At 43.7% G+C, this 20,352-nt stretch overlaps 1 protein-coding gene across 1 annotated transcript in view; it reads right to left on the bottom strand.

Moving 5' to 3' along the window:
* The window catches only part of TENM4 (teneurin transmembrane protein 4), a 392,087-nt gene that overhangs the window by 184,305 nt on the left and 187,430 nt on the right, over positions 1–20,352 (bottom strand). The window contains exons 6-8 of the mRNA XM_060102952.1: positions 14,487–14,657; positions 7,142–7,356; positions 5,171–5,381 (exon numbers count right to left, since the gene is read on the bottom strand). Coding sequence (XP_059958935.1) covers positions 5,171–5,381; positions 7,142–7,356; positions 14,487–14,657 — 597 coding nt within the window. The remainder of the gene's footprint in view (positions 1–5,170; positions 5,382–7,141; positions 7,357–14,486; positions 14,658–20,352) is intronic.

Below are 20,352 nucleotides of genomic sequence, written 5' to 3'. Positions count from 1 at the left end.
CCTGCCACCTGGAATAACATCCTCAACAAACCCCTGCCATTTCCTCCTTTAAATGTGAGAATTCTACCCATCCTTTAAGGTCCCATCATGCGTCACTTCATCCAGAGAGCCCTCCCTGACCCATCTGGCTGGACGTGCCCTTGTCTTCCTCCAACCCTCATGGCACTTTGACCAGGGACTCCACGAGTGACCCTTCTTTCTCTCTTCCTGGATTAGAGGCACTTACTATGTAAATGCTCATCTCCTTAGTCAAGACCATGAACTACTTTGGCCAGAAACCACGTTAGACCTTCTCTGTATCTCCACCTTAGGAAAGAGCAGGTATGTAATCATTTTTGGATAAAGGAAGAAAGGAAGGAAGGTAGGACGGAAGGATTAGATCTGCTTCTAGTCCCTGGACATAGAATAGGTCAATTTATAGCAGCTGCCTGGGCCTGAACAAAAGGACCCTCCTCTTTAATTACCATGAAATGTCCTCAGACCAGGAAGACAAGGGCATGTTTCTCGTAAAATTACCAGGGTCTGTGTTTTCTAACAAGGATTCTAATTTTTCTCTGGGTTTCTAAATCCGCTGTGGGGTAACCTCTGTTATTTTCCAACTTGGTTCACATTGCCACAATGTCAGGGTGATCTGTCTTTTTATGCTTCAGCATCAACCACAATTAAAAGCTAAGATGCTACGCTATATCTAGAGGCCCAAAACACTGCAACACTGACTTGTCAGGTCTTGGGGTTGCAAGCAATGCTTACAAAGGTATTCTTATTTTTAAAATTTTGGATGTTGTGAGATTTTTTTCATGGTCTTTTTAATGACTTCTCAAGAAAACTTCCTATGTTGATTTAAGATGCTTACTTATATTGGAGGCAAATTAATAAAGGGGAAATTATATTCCAAATAATACAAATAGAAATAAAGTATTTATTTTATCAGACCAAACAGTAAGACACTCTGGCATCATGGACAGAACATGGGATTTGGAGACCAAGTTTCCATCTTAGCCCTGCCCTTACTGACTGTGTGACTTTGGGCTAGTCAATTAAATTCTCTGAGTCTCAGTTTCTTCATCTGTAAAGCTGAGATCAAAATGAGAATTATCTAAGGTTCTTGTTCTCTCTTACATACAGAAAAGAGCTAAGCATGGTCCCTAACACACAGGAGGCGCTCTCTAAGTGTCTGCTGAATGAATGAACAGGTGGAAAACCAAAGTAAGTGTAATATCCAAAAAAGGGGGCTTGATCCTGAAAAGAGGCAGATGACTAAAGAAGGAAGATCATGAGCTTTGGAGTCAGACAGATACAAATTCAAGTCCTGGCTCTTCTCAAGACATCTCTGAACCTCAATTTCCTCATCTACAATAGGGGGTGAAAATAAAAATAATCACCATGTAGAGTTACTGCAGGGCTTAGAGAATGTATTTAAAGCCCTGTGTAAATGGCAATGGTGAATTATAATTTAGCTATTGGTATACATCTTCCTACTTCCTTCAGTACTCGGGGTCAGCCAGGTCATCTACCCCCAAACGGAGCCAGAACCAGAAAAAACATAACCTTCAAATTCGAGATCTCTGCATGTGGGGGAAAGGCCATTCTTTCTGAAAATAGCTGCCATGTTTTATGCTAAAATCTGCTCAGTTTCAGCGGTTTGTGTGCATGTGTGTGTGGGTGAGAGAGAAAATGCATCTAGTGCAGAGGGAGCTCTGTCAACAGCACATCTCCGTGTATATATATTTGTGTACACAGTTTGTAAAGTGCTTTTAGATTTTTTGAAGGCAAAAGATAAACTTATTTAATTTAAAATCATCAGCTGGATTGCATTAAATGGAGGGAAAAGCAAAAACGTACACAATATAGCCATTTGTTATATTAAACACAATTATTTCTCCCACTACTTAATTACAAACAGACATAAATATTCTGGATTCTGACATCTCAAATCTTCTTAAATTCTAGCTCTGCATTTCAGTGTGTAACGGAGGGAGGGCCACATTCCAATTTGTGTGTTAAGCAAAACCTGAGAGTTACAATTGTATATTGGGACTATAATGACTTCACTAAAACAAGACCTAAACTTTTAATTAACCTGCCAAGACAAATTACAACTCATGGTTCACAGGTAACGACCAAAGACAGCTGAGACTCAACGCCAGAGACTTGGGGAGAGAGGGATTAATAGCAACATCAGAGTCAGTCTGTTTTTGTATTAAAAAAAAAAAAGGTATTCATTAAACAATCACTGTAGCTTGAAGGAAGACAGACAAGTCAGAAAGGCAGGGAGAGAAAGGTGGACAGGGAAAGGGGATGGGAGAGAATATTAAACACTTCCATGTATCGAAGCCTGGGCTGGGCAATTTATATTCATTCTCTCCAATCTGCACAATGGAGATTGCCAAGTACTATTATTGTTTCATTTTCCTGACAAGAAAGATGAGGCTCACAGAGGTGACGTGACTGACTGTGGTTGCAGAGCTAACATGGAGCAGTGAGAGAAGGAAGGAATGGAAAGCAGTGCTCCGGAGGCGTTTTGTTTTGTTTTGTGGGTTTTTTTTGTGGTACGTGGGCCTCTCACTGCTGTGGCCTCTCCCGTTGCAGAGCACAGGTTCCAGACACGCAGGCTCAGCGGCCATGGCTCACGGGTCCAGCCGCTCCGCGGCATGTGGGATCTTCCCGGACCGGGGCACGAACCCGTGTCCCCTGCATCGGCAGGCGGACTCTCAACCACTGCGCCACCAGGGAAGCCCGAAGGCATTTGTTTTCATAGCTCAGTTGACAGACCGACCCCCAGAATCAGGATCACCTGGACTCTACCTCAGGCCTCCTGGGAAAAGGCCCAGGAATCTGAATTTTAGACTCACTTCCCAGGTGACTCCTTTGTACAACAATATTTGAGACCCCCCCCATAAGATGCTGTAACCCTTTGTTACTCAGAATGTGGGCCACAGATGAGCAGCATCTCACTGGGTGCTGGTACAAAATGCAGACTCTAAACACCCAGCCTGACCGACTGAAGCAGAGTCTGCATTATAACAAGACGCCAGGTGGTTCACAGAACTCTGAGAAGCACGATACAGCCTAACTGCTCTAAAAGACATTATAGGGTTAAAGGAGGTGAAGACAGATTTCATCATTTAGGTGAGAACAGGAGAACCTGAGGGAAAAGCAAGGCCATGTCCTTAATTATGACAAAACAGGTCAGCAAGCTCTGACAAGCCAAGAGTTGGCAAAGGTACCTAACTGTACCTACATCTTATTTCTCTGAGAGGCACATCCTAATTAAAAGTAGCTTTCTTTGGGGGTTTGTATTAATTTCCTTTCATATTTGTGCTCAGTTATTAAAAATACAGAATTCTGATTGTAGGAGACCTTAGTTCTGAGCAAGCATGATACTGCGCCTAAGAGAAATCAGGCTGTGAGACCATGAAGCTGAAACTCAGGCACGACGAATGACTCGAAAATCATGTCTCTAAATTGAAGCCACCGTGTCCAGAAAGAGAGAAGAAACAGGGTGTGGAGCCTGGCAGACCTGCCGAGTGTCAGTCTAACTGATGGTGAGGACCAGGACTGGCTCTCCCATGACGGGAAATGGCTGCACCAACAGCCTCCTGGGTCACCACCAACCACCGAGCTGCAGCCTCAAATTCCAGAGTCTCAAGGAACCAGGAGATGGCATTTGTGCAGGGCCAGAACACAAATTAGTGGTGGAGATTCAGAAGTGAGCACACCTTCTACCGCACCTCAAAAGAAGGCATCAAGGGAGGAAACCAACAGCACAGCGGCTGCCAAGACTGCAGAGACCAGCAGCTAGGACAGACACTTCCAAAATAAGGGCAGCACAAAGTGATATTTCCTACCCCGGAGCTGGTGTAGCCTAACAGCTCCACCTCCCTCATTTTGCTAAGAGAGTAGAATGTTGAGCCTGCAGTTACGGCAGAAGCCTATACACTGTGCACCGTATTTAATGGGAAGGTATTCTCCGCCTCAACTCTACGGGCAAAATTGCAAATAAGAGGAAAATGGCCTGAAAATGACCACTGCTGCTTAGAAGGAAGAACCTGGGTCTTGCAAAAGTTTTAGGAACCAACGACCAGATTCAGAGGTTTTTATTCAACTCCATTTCCCATGTCAGAGAGGCTCCCAGACAAGGACCAAGACAGAGTTTTGAGGTGAACTCAAAACAACACAGAGGTTTTCATTAAGCAGAAAGTCCATCCCCAAGCATTCTGGTTAGTGACGTTTTGTCTTCCGGAAGTTTTATTTTCCTGTAGGGGATTTTATCTCCAGGCTGTGTCACTGCGCTTCTGATATAAACCGAAGCAACGTTTTCTGACCTGAACCACTGAGCCCAATGCATCGCATATCACATTGTGGTGATCTAAGGAGGAGACAAATTCTGTGCAGTACGTGCGTAAAGAAGAGAAATGCCTTAAGACAGGATGCCAGGCTCCCCGGACACCCACAGGTTTGTGAGGCGGCCAAGGCGCTCTCTCTGAATGAGAACTCTTCCACTACGAGGGACAAGAAGCTGCTAAGAGCTCATTTAAATCTTCCAGGCTTTCCGCCAGAGCTCAGGACATCTCGGTTCTCTACAAAACCCCCATCTGATCAGACTGTTCATCCAGCCCTTTGCATGGTTATTCTCACCCTCTTTCCAAGCCTTTATCTTTTTTTTTTTTTTTCCTCATCTGCCAGGGGTTGTTGGCTCCAAAAGCAAAACAAACAAGCAAACAAAAGCTCACGTAAGAAACCAAAAACCCAAATAACAGATCAGTGAGTTGAACCAAGGGAGATTATAAGGACGAATATAGGTGACGGAGAGAAGTAACAAGAACTCCTGTCTCCTTGTCAGTTTTGCCCCTTGGTGTTTAAATGTAGCTGCTAGTCCACACACTAGGCCACAGATAACACAAGGAAGGCGGCGGGCAACAGCGCTGGGCTCAGGTGCCAGCCCAACATGGCCTTCCAGCTCCTCCTGTGACTCCCTTCCTCCGTTTCCCTGCATCTCACTCCCACCCCTTGTCCGGCAAGCCCAGTCAGGATGGCCTCATGCCAGGTGGCCTCTGCAGCTCTGGGCAAGACACATCCCCTTGTCCACTTCAACTCCCAGGATCCCCAAGTGTCCTCTAACCCGAAGAGACAATATCCCACAGATCCCAGAGGGGTGGAGCTTCCTTACCAATGGCAGTGGTGAGAAAGGAAAGCACTTCAGACTCCTTCCCATCATTATAAAAAGCCAGGTGCCAGATTCCTGAATCCAAATACTGGATGAAGCCCGTCTCATGGCTAGAAGGGGGGACAACTCCCCGAGACTGGCGCTGGGGTCCCTCCAGGCTCCGTGCTTCCTGGGTCAAGAGCCTCCTTCCATCCAGCAGCTCCACAAAGTCAAACTGAAGTACAAAGAGAGCATCATTAGCGGTGGACCTGCTTCACCACAATGCTAGATTCTTTAGGCTTCTCCCGGGGAGGATACGGGGAAATACAGACTGAAACAGGCAAAAGAGGCTAAGCCACGTGAAGGTTGACCAACCAACTCCAACTCCTTCCCAGAACCCATTTTCCCCTGGTAATAGTCTCCTGATACTCTTGTGAGTGCACTGCAATTGGTGGATTATTTTTAAGTCTCAGAGTTTGCACAGGACAACCATGCTTTTCCAGTGATCAGAAACCCAGACACTTCGTGACTGTTTGAACTCCAACCCCATGCAGGGGATGGTGGGTAGGAATCCCAGGGGTCTAGGATTGGGCCTGGAGCACTGGATGTGGCTTAAATGTCAGTCAAGTGCAAACGGAAGTTTGATTTATACCTATCTTCCTCTCGTCAATGACCCTTTCTCAACGCTCCAGTTTCAGGGAGCAGTTTTAGGGGAACTAAACTGGATTAGCTCAAAACTCTATCAATAATCACGTGCTGTGTCAAACACAAGTGCCGAATGATCCAAGCCTACTAGCGTGAGAGACTTGAAGTCAGTTACACAGTGCTAACAACAGGCAGTTGTTGGGGAAGTCCTGCTGGCCTACTGGCAAGCAAATCGTGCAACTGTCTACCTGTCTGCCTGTCTACCTTTAAAGAAAAACAAAATAGATACTGATTCTGTCTCATGTGAAAATGTCTAGGGGCATGAAGTCCAGGACCAGCATGGCAGTTTTACAAAGAAATCAGAGGGGCCCGGGCTCTGTCTACTTTTTCTGCAACTCCATCCTTAGCAAATGTATTTATCTAGCTTTTATCTAAAAATTAAATAACTACGGCGGCTAGGAAGACTGCCTTTGGCCAGGGAATGTCTGACGGATGCCTATGATTTATATTACTCCAGTCCCAGGGCTGGGAGGACCTCACACAAGTCTGCTCTTAACCCATCATGACTGGTAATGTGTCAATCACACTGGCCGAGTTTTTTTTTTTTTTTTTTTTTTAATTGAAGTATAGTTGAGTTACAATGTTGTGTTAATTACTGCTATATGGCAAAGTGATTCAGTTATACATATATATACATTCTTTTTTTAAATATTCTTTTCCATTAGGGTTTATCACAGGATATTGACTATAGTTCTCTGTGCTATACAGTAGGACCTTGTTGTTTACCCATTCTATATATAAAAGCTTACACCTGCTAACGCTGGCTGAGTTTCTTAAGTGCTTCTAGTGTGCATGTGTCTGGGTAAATGTGAAGCCCTGAGGAGAGAAGGGATGTTTTGCTCGGAGCCAGGTCCTGCACGAGCCGCCTTCTAGGTGTGCTTCTCCACTCTTCACAACAGCCCTGTAAAATGGGTATTGTTATCACCATTGGCTAGATTAGGAAACTTGCTCTGAAAGGATGTTACAGGCTCAAGGTCACATAGCTGATAACAAGAGGATTCAAACCCAGGTCTCGTTGACTCCAAAGTGCATGCTTTTTTCTCTAGATTACACTTCCTGGATAATTTAACTTCGAGACTGGGTACTAGTAAAAAAAGGCTATTGAGAGATTTCCTAGAAAGCCTTCCTCTTAACAAGCTCCGAGGATACAACCCTACTCATCCGAAAGGTAGGGTCTGAGAGAGGGCAAATGGATGAATGGGCTATAAAATACATGAAATTTCCTTCAAGCTCAGAGATCCAGGCTTAAGCATTAGGCTTCTTGAGCAGGGTCCGTGGGGTTCTGGTTACCTGTGTATGTGAAGGAGGAAGGCCTTTTCTGCCATAAATGCCGACCAGAGCCGCCTTTCCCAGAGACACATTGAATTTCAGATGCATAGGATGGTCTATGAACACCTGAGATCTCCAGAAAGTGCCAGGAGGAATCTTCTGGGAAGCCCGTCTCCCCACGTCGATTTCTCCAGAGTCTATAAAACTGTCCTCTGGAAAGAAACTACTGGGCTTTCCTACCAAGACACAGGGAAGGGAAGACAAAAACATCACCATTAGCCACACGTGAAACCAGGGATCAGAGCATCTGAGCAAGCAGGGCTCTCCGATGTCTCCCACTCCTCTCTACGACATTTTGCTGCCAGCCCACTCCCTGCCCCAGACTCCCCCACTGAGGAGTAAGAATGCCCAGAACTTTTTCCAATGATGCCCAAATTGTTCTGCTAAAAATATGCATTCTTCCAAAGCAGAATGGGTCCTCCCCAAGGGCCATCTGTTTACTGCATAATTCTACAGCTTGTTAAGATATATTTTGATCCTAAAAATAATCACTTGCAGTCACATGAGAATAACTGTATGTGTGTGTGTGTGTATGTGTGTGTGTAAAAGCATTCATGCTAAAAAAGAAAAGATAGAGGGAATGAGGTGTTGTTATTAACTTGACCTGAGTAGAGTCAGGTAAATTTTTACAAGTTCACTAGTTTGTGTGTAATTGGGTGCCAAATTCTGAGGCTCAGACATGTGGATGAGAGTTTGTGTTGGGAGGAGGGGTAGGGTTGGGGAAGACGAGGAAAAGGGTACGTCTGAAGAGAGAAAACATTCCTGAAAAACGCTTCTTTGTCTTGGATGGAGGGCTATGAATATCACTGTGGTAAAGTGGGTAAAGATGAGGGGATTTTTCAAGTTCAGGCACAAACCTTATGACATACTTGGAAATTCAACCCAGGCCCCCAACCCTGCAGGTTGCTGGAGTGGTGGGGGGAGTGGTCAAGAATAAGGTCTCTTGCCCAATTCTGTCACCAATCAGGAGAGTGACAGCTTTCTAAGGGCACCCCAAGTGCCAGGAAGGAAGGCTGCTTATCAGACTTCCTCTATTTAGTAATTAAACACACCCACATGTGAAAAATATAAACTCTAACTTCCTGCCAGACATCAGCCCTCTGAAGAGTTGCATGGGGGGCAGGAGGAGAGGGCAGGGACATTAGAAGACCACCCTTAGGACATTAACAAGCCAAAATCAAGTCAACAGACCACATTTTATTTGTCATTAGAAAGACCTCTGGGTATCCTAGTTCCAAGGTTTGTGGTGGTGTTATAGATGTTGGAAGAGACACTTCAGAGACCGAGAATCCATTTATAAAGAAAACACATTTGTGGGAACTTTTTATGAAAAGCACTTGGGGAATAAGAAATTAAAATGTCATTTTTTCCCCTAGCTTTGTAAGATTCCTTACAAAGCACATTTGATGCTGAAATGGAGCTTGGCAGGGCACTGTTGTAGTCATAAAATATTTTACTGTTTTAAATAATAAAATTCAATTTAAATGTTAAACTTCTCCATATGTTATCATTACTTATAAACTCCTACGCAGAAACATCAGGTTTTTAGCTTTAAACCGTTAAACGTTATTTTAATTAAAAGTATGCCAACAAAAAAGTTAAAATGCATGCTCTCAATAAAAGTATCGCTAGTATTCTGTCCTTAGCATGGGAAAGAGCTTGCATTTAATTCCTTTATGGAAGGAATATGCCCCAGACTTTTACCTTGAAAATGTAGACCCACACAAACCATGGCAGTGTGTTTCAAAGCTCAAAGACAGAAGCCAAATTCACAAAGCATTAAGATGGAAGAGAATTACTTTCACATTCTTCCTTATCTGATTTTTGGGTTCTCAGTACCACAGTCCTTTTATAGTCCAGGTAGAAGATAGTATACCCTTCAGCTTATAATTCTGTTAGGGAAGCAGAACTAGGAGGGAGTATGAAACAAAAGCAGGATGAGTTCTGGGCTCTTTACTGCTAGAAACTGCCCAGAAATAAGTCCGAGACTCCTAATTCTAAGGACTCATTTCCTTTGTGAGTAGGTAGGAGTCAGAGCTGATGGGATTTGAGAATTGTCTGCATTCAAATAATTCCTGTGTCTGAGAATGAATAATGAAAACTTCTCTTACATTTTGGTATGCCGTTGGAGAACCCTGCACAGTTCATTTCCCCTCCAGTGAGCATGTGTTTAGGAGACAGCTATTGAATCGGCTAAGTTCTTTAGCCTCACAGGTCAGAGGTCAAGTCCAGAGACTCTCCAGAGGTCTGCAGGCCCCAGAGGCATAAGTAAGTTGGCTCTTACCCCAGAGGAGTGGCAAAAAGGAATATTCTTTTCTAGCACTCTAGTATTTCACCAAAGCTGGCCAAAATGGGAGAAAAAAATCATATTTGGTGTGTATACAATGATATAAAAATAGTAAATTCTGGTCTATGGCACACTCCCAACCAGGACCTTGACTTTCTTGGCTGAGTCTGTTGCGGCCGCTCGGGAGCTTAGGTTCAAAAGTGACCTTTGTACCAGAAGTCACCCTGTCCAGATCCTTAGGGAAGGGGTCATGGCCCAGTCTAAAGGAAAAGTCTGAGAGGGAAAGAGCATCCCCATCTTAGAATTTAACCTTTATCATTCTTCCCCTCTGGTCCCTAGCGGTCCCCACAGGGACTAACCCTAAGGATGAGATGGAAGCTTCTGGGAGGGAAGACCTACAGCCCACCGAGTACCTCTGTCTGGTGGGAAAGAGACATGAGATTTGCTGGGCTAAGGGCTGTTCAGAGTGAGACCACCCTCATCCTTTCCTGTCTTTTAAAAACCCTTATTGCCTTTCTCTCTCCAGATCTTATAACCTAAGATTCTTTGTTTTTAATTTTGAGCACCAAGATGTGAGCACTAGGACAGAAAATATCCAACTACATGGCAATACCCACTGTGTAGGTGGCGGAGTAGTGACGGGGGGTAGAGGGTAGAGGCAGTTGGAGGCGAAAAGTCCTGTGAATATAACTCTTTTTATTCCTACCTACATTCTGTACAACAATAATAATAATAAACATTATTAGTAGTAATAGTAATAGACGTAGCAGTACTAATAGTAGTATAATCTACCATTTATTAAGTTCCAACTACATACGGGGCATCTTTATATGTATCGGTTCTGTTAATCCTCACACTCTGAAAATGTATATACGGATGCTCAGAATGCTTAAGAAACCATTGAGATGGAGCCATTTGGGCTGCCCCTTTATTTATTAGAATATGGCTTCTTAGAACACCAAATTGATCAATGGTGGCAGAGTGCACTGACCCTCTTTAAGAGCGAGGGTCCAATTTAATTCACAGTCCTAGCGGGCTTAATACCAAGGCTAGACCAGGAAGATCCAAGGCCCGTTGGAGAACTTCCTGCCATCCTGGGATACAAAAAATTGACAATTTTTATGAACTGGGATCCCACACACAGGCCCCAAAGTTAAAGGGAGACAGTATCTCAAGACATTCATAAGAAGGACACTATACAATCAGTGCGTGCCCTAGAGGCTTAACAAAGTACGAAGAGCTTAACTCAGAATTAGGGAGCTCCAACAGCACGATTAGGTTTCACAGGGCAGATGCTACTGGTAACAGTCCTTTTCTTTATAAAGATATACAGATTCAGGCTTCCTACAGCTATGCTGTGGAAATATGCAATCCTGTCTATAAAAGAAATTTCTCAACAAATTACTGAAATGATTGGATAGCTCAAGTAAGGGAGATTTGGAAGAATTGAAATTCCATGCACTTCCCAAGTTCAGTCTTTATTTTCCTGAACTGAGATTTATCCAGATAGGTTCTAAATTCCTAATCAACCAACACTCTCCCTCCTCCCTCCACATATTTGGTTCTTTTCAAGGCAATAACTTGCACAAAGATTTCTTTAGTTTCCTTAGCAACTGTTTGAAATTTATTTGGTTATCAAAATAAGCTGTTCCGTTTTGGAGAGCCCAGCTGAGCCTGTGTGCAGCAATTTGCATGGTTCAAACTGATGGGCAATTTTGATTTCACTGCAGAAAGAAGAAAATACTATCCCTGGCCCACCAATTAACCCATCAGAAACGCTTGTTTATTCAATGCTTTTTCCCTTTCTCCATTAATGCATAACATAAGTTCTTATGGTTTTACTTCGAAAAGCTGCTGTATTTCGTTTCCATCCCATGACAACCCTGAAATGGTTATAGCCACTTTGAAAATATAGTATAAATTGCAGTTTGATGTTATTCTCAAAGACACAATGAACCTTTAAAATACTGGGTTCATCATATAGTTCACTTGTATAATTAAAAAATATATACCCTTTAAAAATATGCACAAATGCCCCAGACTTTGTGGGATCTTTGAGGGGAAAATATTAATTAGTCTGGATTTCTGAGATTCTAATAACTGACATGGAATGGCTTGGGATTTGGGTGGACAAGAAGAAAGGAACTAACATTTGTTGAGTGCTTCTTCATAACTAGTCTTTGAAAAGATAGGTGTTAGCAATCCTTGTTCCACAGATGAGGAAACCAAGGCCAAAGAAGATGGAGTAACGGGCCTGAGTTAACAGAGCCAATAACTGGCAGGGCCAGGACTCAAATCCTGGACTGTCTGGCTCCAAGGCCTATTATCCTCTTTCCATCCACCACACTGCTTCCCCTACCATTGTGGAACAGGGCTCTAATCTTAATTCTGGAATCAGCTCTCTGACACCCTCAGAAGGGACAGGAAATATGCACTCACATCAGGGTTAAGGACTTTCCCCCTTGAGATACATCTAAGGAACTAGATTTTTAACAACACAATTAAAAACATAAACTGAGTAGACACTGGTTTGACCAAGGCAAAAGAAATTAAGAACCATGTGGTCTCACATAAACTATAGGAAGATTTGTCCTCTGTCTCTCCAGACCAATATATTTTTTTGTCACAGTAATTGCTTTTGATGCTGACCACCTTCCAGCATTTCACTGCATTTTAGGGGTTTGTAAACAGGCTTTCCATTTGCATTAGTAATGACAGATAATCCCTTTAAGCAAAAATACTCCAGTGAAAGTAAACCAATAAGCTGGTGCAATTTTATTTTGTCTCTTATCTGCACCTCCTGCTCCTTGGGAAAAAGAAAAAACCTAAACAACCCACAAACTAATTTCATTATAGTGGGAGACTTTAGACACAGCCAACTCCTGTTGAAAGAAAGTCTGATAGAGAAAATACATTTTTCTAAATGAGATCTTTGAGGGTTAAACATATCTTAAATCTGTGTTTGTTGATTCTAAAGACAGTTGTCATTTATGGTATTCACCTATGACATCTGACACTATAAGCCAACAGGAAGGACCATGGACAGGACCAACCTGAAGAAAAATTCTAAAGAACAATCTGGTTAATTATATGATGATTCTGTTACTAATTTCATATGTAGAACTTGTGAATTAGAACGGATGTTACAGATAATATAGCTCAATGACCTCCTTTTAAAGAGGAGGAAAGTGAAGCCCAGAAAGTCTTTCAAGGGATTTGCTTAAGGGCATCACAAGTGGCAGCAGCTGGACTTGAACTCAGGGTTCTTGACTCCTAACCCAGAGCTCTTCCCATGGCTTCATCCATGCTCCCTCCATATCCTATTAAGGTGCAAAGAAGTGTAAATTATTCAATGTTTTAAGTCTTAGAATCTTTGTAAAGGAGAAGACTGGCTTTGCCCCCCGCAAAAGAGTAGGCAGAGGTTCTGATTAGGCTCTTTGGAAATGCCCTCAGTTCCCTTAAAGATGACCATAGGTCAAGAGTGGATTTTGGCCTTCAGGACCATTCAGAGACCATGAATAGCTACTCTGGCCAAGCATATGCTACCCTGTTAACCAAACTGATTCCTAGAAGGCAAACTCTTGACAGGACAGGGGAGCTCAGAAGCCATGACCCAAAGTTAACTGAGCTAAGAGGAAAGAAGATGTAAGCAGTGAAGATTGGAGGCCGCTGTGATCACTTTGCTGACTGAGGTAACACCAGAGAGAGAAAGCAGGCCACAGGAGAAGGGATGGTCGCACTGCCTAGAATGACAGCCAGCCTGGCCCATGAGCTCAAACATCCTTCCCGGTACCAATTTTTGTGGGTCTGCCACTTCTTGGCTGATAGTGAAAGAGTTTGTGTTGATGGCATGTTAGAAAGAGCCCTAAGAAATTCAGAACATGGGTCTATGGATGTCCCATTCAAGAATGCCAAACTCCAAATGTCACCACCACTTCCATCATTGAAAGAGAAACATCTGGGCTTCCCTGGTGGCGCAGTGGTTGGGAGTCCGCCTGCCGATGCAGGGGACACGGGTTCGTGCCCCGATCCCGGAGGATCCCACGTGCCGCGGAGCGGCTGGGCCCGCAAGCCATGGCCGCGGAGCCTGTGTGTCCGGAGCCTGTGCTCCGCAACGGGAGAGGCCACAGCAGTGAGAGGCCCGCGTACAGCAAAAAAATAAAAAAAATAAAAAAAAAAAAAAGAAAGAGAAACATCTGTGTCTCATTGTACAATGGAATTTCTTATCCACATCTCCTTCAGGGTCTTATGACCATGAAGTGAGTCAGGTAGGTCAACTTATGGAGACTGCAAGAGCCCTGCAGTCACACAGACCTGGGCTCATGTCCCAAATTCCATTATTTACTGGCTATGTGACTCTGGCCAAGTAACTTAATCAAAGTGATCCTTAGTTTTGGCATCTAAAATGGGTATAAATAATTATACTTACCTCACAGGATCTCTGTGAGGATTAAATGTGAAGTGCTCTTGACAAAAAGCTTTGAACAAACACTGTACAAACACTAATGATTATTGGTATTGCAGATGAGGAAACTGGGGCTCAGGAAAATTAAGTGACTTGATCAAGGTCACATGGTTGAAAATGCTAGAACAGCTGAAGTGGTGTTTCCATGAAAGCACAAGGTCCAAGGGTATTTCGCTTACAACGCACCCTCTACCCACCTTGCCACACCCAACTCCAGGAGACACCCATTCACCCCATGAGGTTGTCTCATCATGATCCCACATAATCAAAGACAGCCGCCCAGCTGTGTGAAAGCCCATGATACTTCCCTCAGGGGATGGGATGGGATGTCGCAGAGCACCATGAGCCCTGCCCAAGCCCCGCTATGAGCTCACAGTGACAAGGAACTGCGATGAAGACACAGGTGGCCTGGCAGCCGGTGTGGAGTGCAGAGGGATGGAGGAAGCACCAGAGCATGGAGCTGTGAGTCAGGCACATGGCGCGCAGAATGGCGGTCTCCTCGGTTCAAAGGCAGACACAGAGGACTCACGACACGAACAACACAGCAACCCTACCTTCCGTGGCTCCTTTGCCTTTCCTGTCAGGGATCTCTAACCCAGTGCCCCCTGAGGGATACAGGGAGACGTCCGTTGGCACAGGCCAACTGCTGGCTGTGTCCTCCGTGATCTCATACATCTGCCCCTCCATCGGCTGCAGGTGCCAGTTTAGGCCAAACAGGTGCATGGCTGTGGTGAGCAATGAGAAAAGTCATCTTTTTCTGCTGGAGGTGGAAATGGAACTCCCAAGCCAGAGGGGAGGACAAGTGGGGGTGGGGAACACAGGAATTCAGTTCAGTTCAGTTCAACAAAGAGCCCCTGAAGAGAACTCTGGTAGTGCTGAGCGCTACACAGGGGACTGGGGCACAGAGATGATCCAGGCACAGACCCTGCCCCCGAGGGCTCACAGTCTAGGGGAGGGGGGAGAGGGGCAGGGATGAGGGAGTTTCAGGAGGTCTTGGCCTTTTTTTTTTTTTTTTAACATCTTTATTGGAGTATAATTGCTTTACAGTGTTGTGTTGATTTCTGCTGTATAACAAAGTGACTCAGCTACACGTATACATATATCCCCATATCCCCTCCTTCTTGCATCTCCCTCCCACTCTCACTATCCCACCCCTCTAGGTGGTCACAAAGCACCAAGCTGATCTCCTTGTGCTATACAGCTACTTCCCACTAGCTATCTATTTTACATTTGGTAGTGTACATATGTCCATGCCACTCTCTCACTTTGTCCTAGCTTACCCTTCCCCCTCCCCAAGTCCTCAAGTTCATGCTCCACAACTGCGTCTTTATTCCTGTCGTGCCCCTAGGTTCTTCAGAACCATATTTTTTTTAGATTCCATATATATGTGTTAGCATATGGTGTTTGTTTTCCTCTTTCTGACTTACTTCACTATGTATGACAGACTCTAGGTCCATCCACCTCACTACAAATAACTCAATTTCGTTTCTTTTTATGGCTGAGTAATATTCCACTGTTTATATGTGCCACATCTTCTTTATTCATTCATCTGTCAATGACAGTTAGGTTGCTTCCAAGTCCTGGGTATTGTAAGTAGTGGTCTTGGCCTTTTGATTCAAAAGATAAATAACAATCTAGAGGAAAACCCTGCAATTTGTATCACCAAGGGTTAATTTCCTTAATATAAAAAGAACTCCTACAAATAATAAGCAAAGTCCAGCAAGTCAGTAGGAAAATAGGCATAGGGTATGAACAGATAGTTTACAGAATAAGAAATGCAATTGGCTCTTTGTCACATGAAAAGACTCTAGACATCACCCATAGTAGGAGAAATGTAAGTTAAACTCTGCAATACTGTTTTTCACATACGGTTTGGCAAAGATTTTTAAAAGGTTGAAAATATACAGCATTGGAAGAGAACAGGAAATAAGCACTCTCACACTTAGCTGGTTTGGTGTGAGCATAAGCTGGTACAAACCCTACGGAGGGCAATTTGACAAAAGCTATCAAATTAAAAATACCCATACCCTTTACTCTGGAACTTAGAGGTTCCAATTCTCCTCCAGATATGTTCATATACATACAAAATGATGTACATACAAGGTTATTCACTACAGTATTGTTTATAATAGCAAAATATTGGAAACCAGTCCACCAATAAGGGGCTAGATAAGTTTTATTTATTCAATATACTATGCAACCATAAAAAAGAGTGAGGAAGTTCTTTGTATATATTTTTCTGGAAGGAAAATTGTAACATTCAGAACAGTATGTTTAATATACTACATTTAGGTAAAAACATTTCTGCATATGTATAGAATACTTCTGGAAGGATAAGAAAGACACTGGTAACAGTGGGTGCATCCTGTGAAGGAAGGGATGGAATTCGTGTTTCACTGTGTATCTGTTGCACATTTTGATCCTGTGCATTTTTGTGATTTTGTGCAATGCTGTGGTTTTGATTCATGTGCACACATTTCTGTTTTAAAACTATTTTTGCAAGGTAGCAACTGCTAAATAGTCTTCTGCAACAATCGAGAAGAGACCATAAAACGCCAGAGAATGGATGTTGTCCTTTAAATACACAATGCTTGTGAAGGCTAGGAAGCGTGTTTTCCAGAAAGGTTTGCAATCTAGTACAAAGCGTCGGCCTAAGTCCCACTGGCGATTCAAGACTTGAGCCTCATCAATGGTCCATACTTACCTCTTCTGGGACGCCTTCCCCAACTCCCCACATACAGAATCGCATACTCCAGTCCCCAACTCCCACAGCATCCTCTGTGTAGCATCACTCCTTCGTTCAGCTGATGAACACTTTCTAAAAGCCCACTCTATGCCAGGACCCATGGCTGACACTGAGAGCCAGAACTAAATCAGACGCTCCCTGCTTCCATGAGCTCGTAGTCAAGCAGGGGAGACAGGCAGAAGGACTAGAAGGCCCAGAGGAGGCAGTGGCTGACCCACTAGGAGGGTGAGAGGAACACAGGGAAGGATCGACAGAGATATGAAGGCCCATCGCAATTACGTTTACTGAGGACCAACCGCTTGCCGGGCAGCGCCCTGGGTAATTTGTATACATTACATCTAATCCTCAAGCAACCTTGCCAGACCCAATTTATAGATGTGGACATTTAATTAACTCAGAAGGTTAATTAAAATTATGATAATTATAAAACTGTGATTTCTTGAGTGCTTTCCATGGGCCAGGCACTGTGCTAAGAGCAGTAAATACGTTTCAAAGTTTCTTTGATCCTTGCAACAATCCTAAAAGGTGATAATGCCATTTTGCCGATGAAGAAACTAAGACACAAAGACGTCAATTAACACTGGGAAGGTTAAATGGCTAACAAGTGGCAGAGTCTAGACTAGAATCCCAAACTGCTGGAATCCTGAAATCACACACCATCCATCTTTCTGGCTGGAAGGCTCTTCCCACTTCACCATGATGCTGCTGCTCGCTAACTTTTTCTAGCAAGGTGGGTGGGAATTATAAAGACATCCCCTTTTACACATCAAGCAACGTCCAAGGCTTTTACATGTCTCTTTAGGCAGCAGTATAGGAAGGATTCCGTGAGGTAGACGGAAAGTTGTGTTATTTGGCCACAGTTTGTGGAAGGGTCACCGGTGGTCTTGAGGGGCTGTATGACTGCCTTCAAGATGCAAAAAAAAGCGTGTACAGGGGACCGGAGCACAGCATGGAGTCCTTATGACTCCTGGTCCAAACACAAGCCACCGAGGAATACACACAAGTTTGGCTTAATCAGGAGAGCGTACGCTGGTAACAGAAATGCAATCAGACCCTTTGCTTTCTCTTCGGTTACTGTGATGCAGTGGGAAGTGTGCTGGACCAAGGGCAAGAAAACTGGTTTTGAATCCTAACTGCCACTTCCTAGCTATTCTCATCTGAGAAATGGGGATAAAAATATTTCAAAGAATTATTGTATCATATGTGATAATATATGGCAAAGCACTTTGTAAACTGTACATCTGTGTGATTACTATATTCTATAACCATTATATTCATACCATTGATAATACTGATAAAATAGTAGCTAACATTTATACAGCACTTTTTAGGTACCAGACACTAAACGAGGTGCTTTACACTGCTCTTGACTGTCTCTGTGTAGCTGTCAATAATAATAACATTAATTTGCCTGTTAGAAGTGAATACGCTGCTACTTCCAAGGTTGAATTAGCTCACATTTCTGCTTACCTTCTTACTGTTTTAATCTATTTATTGGCAACTCCAAAGGTAATGGAGAAATTGTTTGAATTGCGGACAACTCAGATATATGCAGTTAAATAAGCAGCACTTATTTCCCTGTTAGAATCAATTATCTCATCTAAGTGTGCAAAAGAGCTGTCTTGTTAAAAGGTCATGAGAATTAACTAATCCCAGAATGAATAGAGCTCTCACAGCTTTGTGAAGAGAAACATTTTTGTCAAAGCTTTCTCTTATTTTAAACAAGATGCAAAAGCAAGTTCTTACGGTAAAAAATATGTGGAGGGGGAAGAAAAGCCAGTGGAAAGTGTTCCAGGTGAAAATGATCACAGGACCTGGCGTCCAGGGACGTTAATTAGGGCAGGGCAGTCCACAGCTGGATGGGGGAGGCTGTCGGCCAGAAGCCCAGAGGTGCATGCTGGCACCCCTTCCTCCTGGCCTTGCTCCTCGGGGATCACAAACAGAGGCCCACACAGCTGTGATGCCGGTGGGTCTCTCTCTGTGGCCTGTGGTAGATGTGCTCTTAGAAACCACCTGGGAAAGCCAAGTTCTGGATCCAGCTCTAACTTGGACTCTCAGGAGATTCAGTCTGGTGGGTAGGGAAGTGAGTCCAGGGCCACCAACACTGGGCTGACAAATGGCCGACTGGAAGGTAGGAGAACCACTGGCTGAAACCACCCACCCTGGTCAGGCACCACAGTTACCATTTGCATGAGGTATCTTGCAACAGGAGGTCCTCGTAAGGAACGTGGAACTAACAAGCCACCACCAACCGGAAGAATTGGGGAAATGTCAAAAGGAGAGAGGGGATGCCAGTTCATATGTCCTGCTAACCTCCCAGAATCCTTCTCACTGGAATCCATCTTGGCTGAGTGATGCACACGCCACCAGGAAGGACCGTGAGTCAGAGTGATTGGCTAGAGACAACCCAGAAGCTAATCCCATCACCATAAAACCCAAGACTGCAAGCCACATGGCAGAGCAGTCCTCCTGGGTTCCCTCCCTTACCCTCCTGCTCTCCGCCCGGGCACCCCTTCTCAATAAGGTCTCTTGGTTTCTCAGCACATGTGTCTCCTTGGACAATTCATTTCCGAGTGTTAGACAAGGGCCTGCTCTCGGGCCCTGGAAGGGGTCCCCCTTCCTGCAACAGTAGGATTTAGACAGAGGACAGGATGATACAGAGTCAGAGATGTGAAGTTCCACCAGTAATGTTGTCTTAAAGCCAGAATAAAAGGGACCTTTAATCTGTGATCCAGTCTTAACTATAAGTCAGGCTAGGGGCCCCTCAATTCTTTTACTGTATTGTTTGGTGGGTGGTCAGTTTTATAGTTCTGGGTTATGAGCGACAGAAAGAGAAGGAAGGGAAATAGTCTGCTCTGTTCTCCTCTTCCCAAAGGACACAAGGCATACTCGGTCAGAGGCTGTCCAAAGAATACACAAGCTCAAGCAACCATTCGTCTTTGTCCTTGATAATATTCAAAATAACAACAGTAACTCAAAACCTGGTATAATCTGAGTGCATACTACATGCCAAATTCTTAATTTATATTATTCAATTTAATCCACATGTAAAGATACGTTGAAAAAACATTATTGGAGAATGAGTACAATGGAACTGAATGGAAATTGAGCCATGGGGACATATTCTGATTTACTCAGAGTAAGTTACCTAACACCACAGAGCTGGTATAAGTTGGAGGCAAGTTTCAAACTCAGGAGCCTGTGTTTCCCAGCCAAGCTTCCTCTTTTACATATTTTACTTTAAATAGGAGGTAAAATATGGGCAATATAAAGTCACCAGCAAATAAAGGCTGAAGTTAATGTTTGGGGGTCCCAATGGTGATAATAAATAGTTCTTACCCCACAGCAACCCTCACTTAAAGCTGTAGAGAGCAGTAGGTGCATGCTCTCCAGATGACTTGGAAACAACAGTCACAGATCCAGAAAAGCTAAATAATATAAATGGTCCTCTCCAGCCTGCTTTAAGACCAGACCACTGAAACAATATAAATTATAATGATCGTAATCCCTCCTTCCAGAGGAATTAATAGTTAAGCACCAATGTACATCACAAGATTATCTAAATTACACCCCACAGTGTGTATTTATAACTGTTTGTGCAAAACTCTCCCAAGTACATTGAAAGTGACCTAAATAAGAAACTTGATACTGGTGTCCCCTTTAAACTAGTTTGT

This window comes from Mesoplodon densirostris, chromosome 7, assembly GCF_025265405.1.
Source record: "Mesoplodon densirostris isolate mMesDen1 chromosome 7, mMesDen1 primary haplotype, whole genome shotgun sequence".
NCBI classification, from domain to species: Eukaryota; Metazoa; Chordata; class Mammalia; order Artiodactyla; family Ziphiidae; genus Mesoplodon; species Mesoplodon densirostris.
The sequence above is the reverse complement of the archived record's forward strand: the minus strand, read 5'-3'. Positions and strand labels throughout refer to the sequence as shown.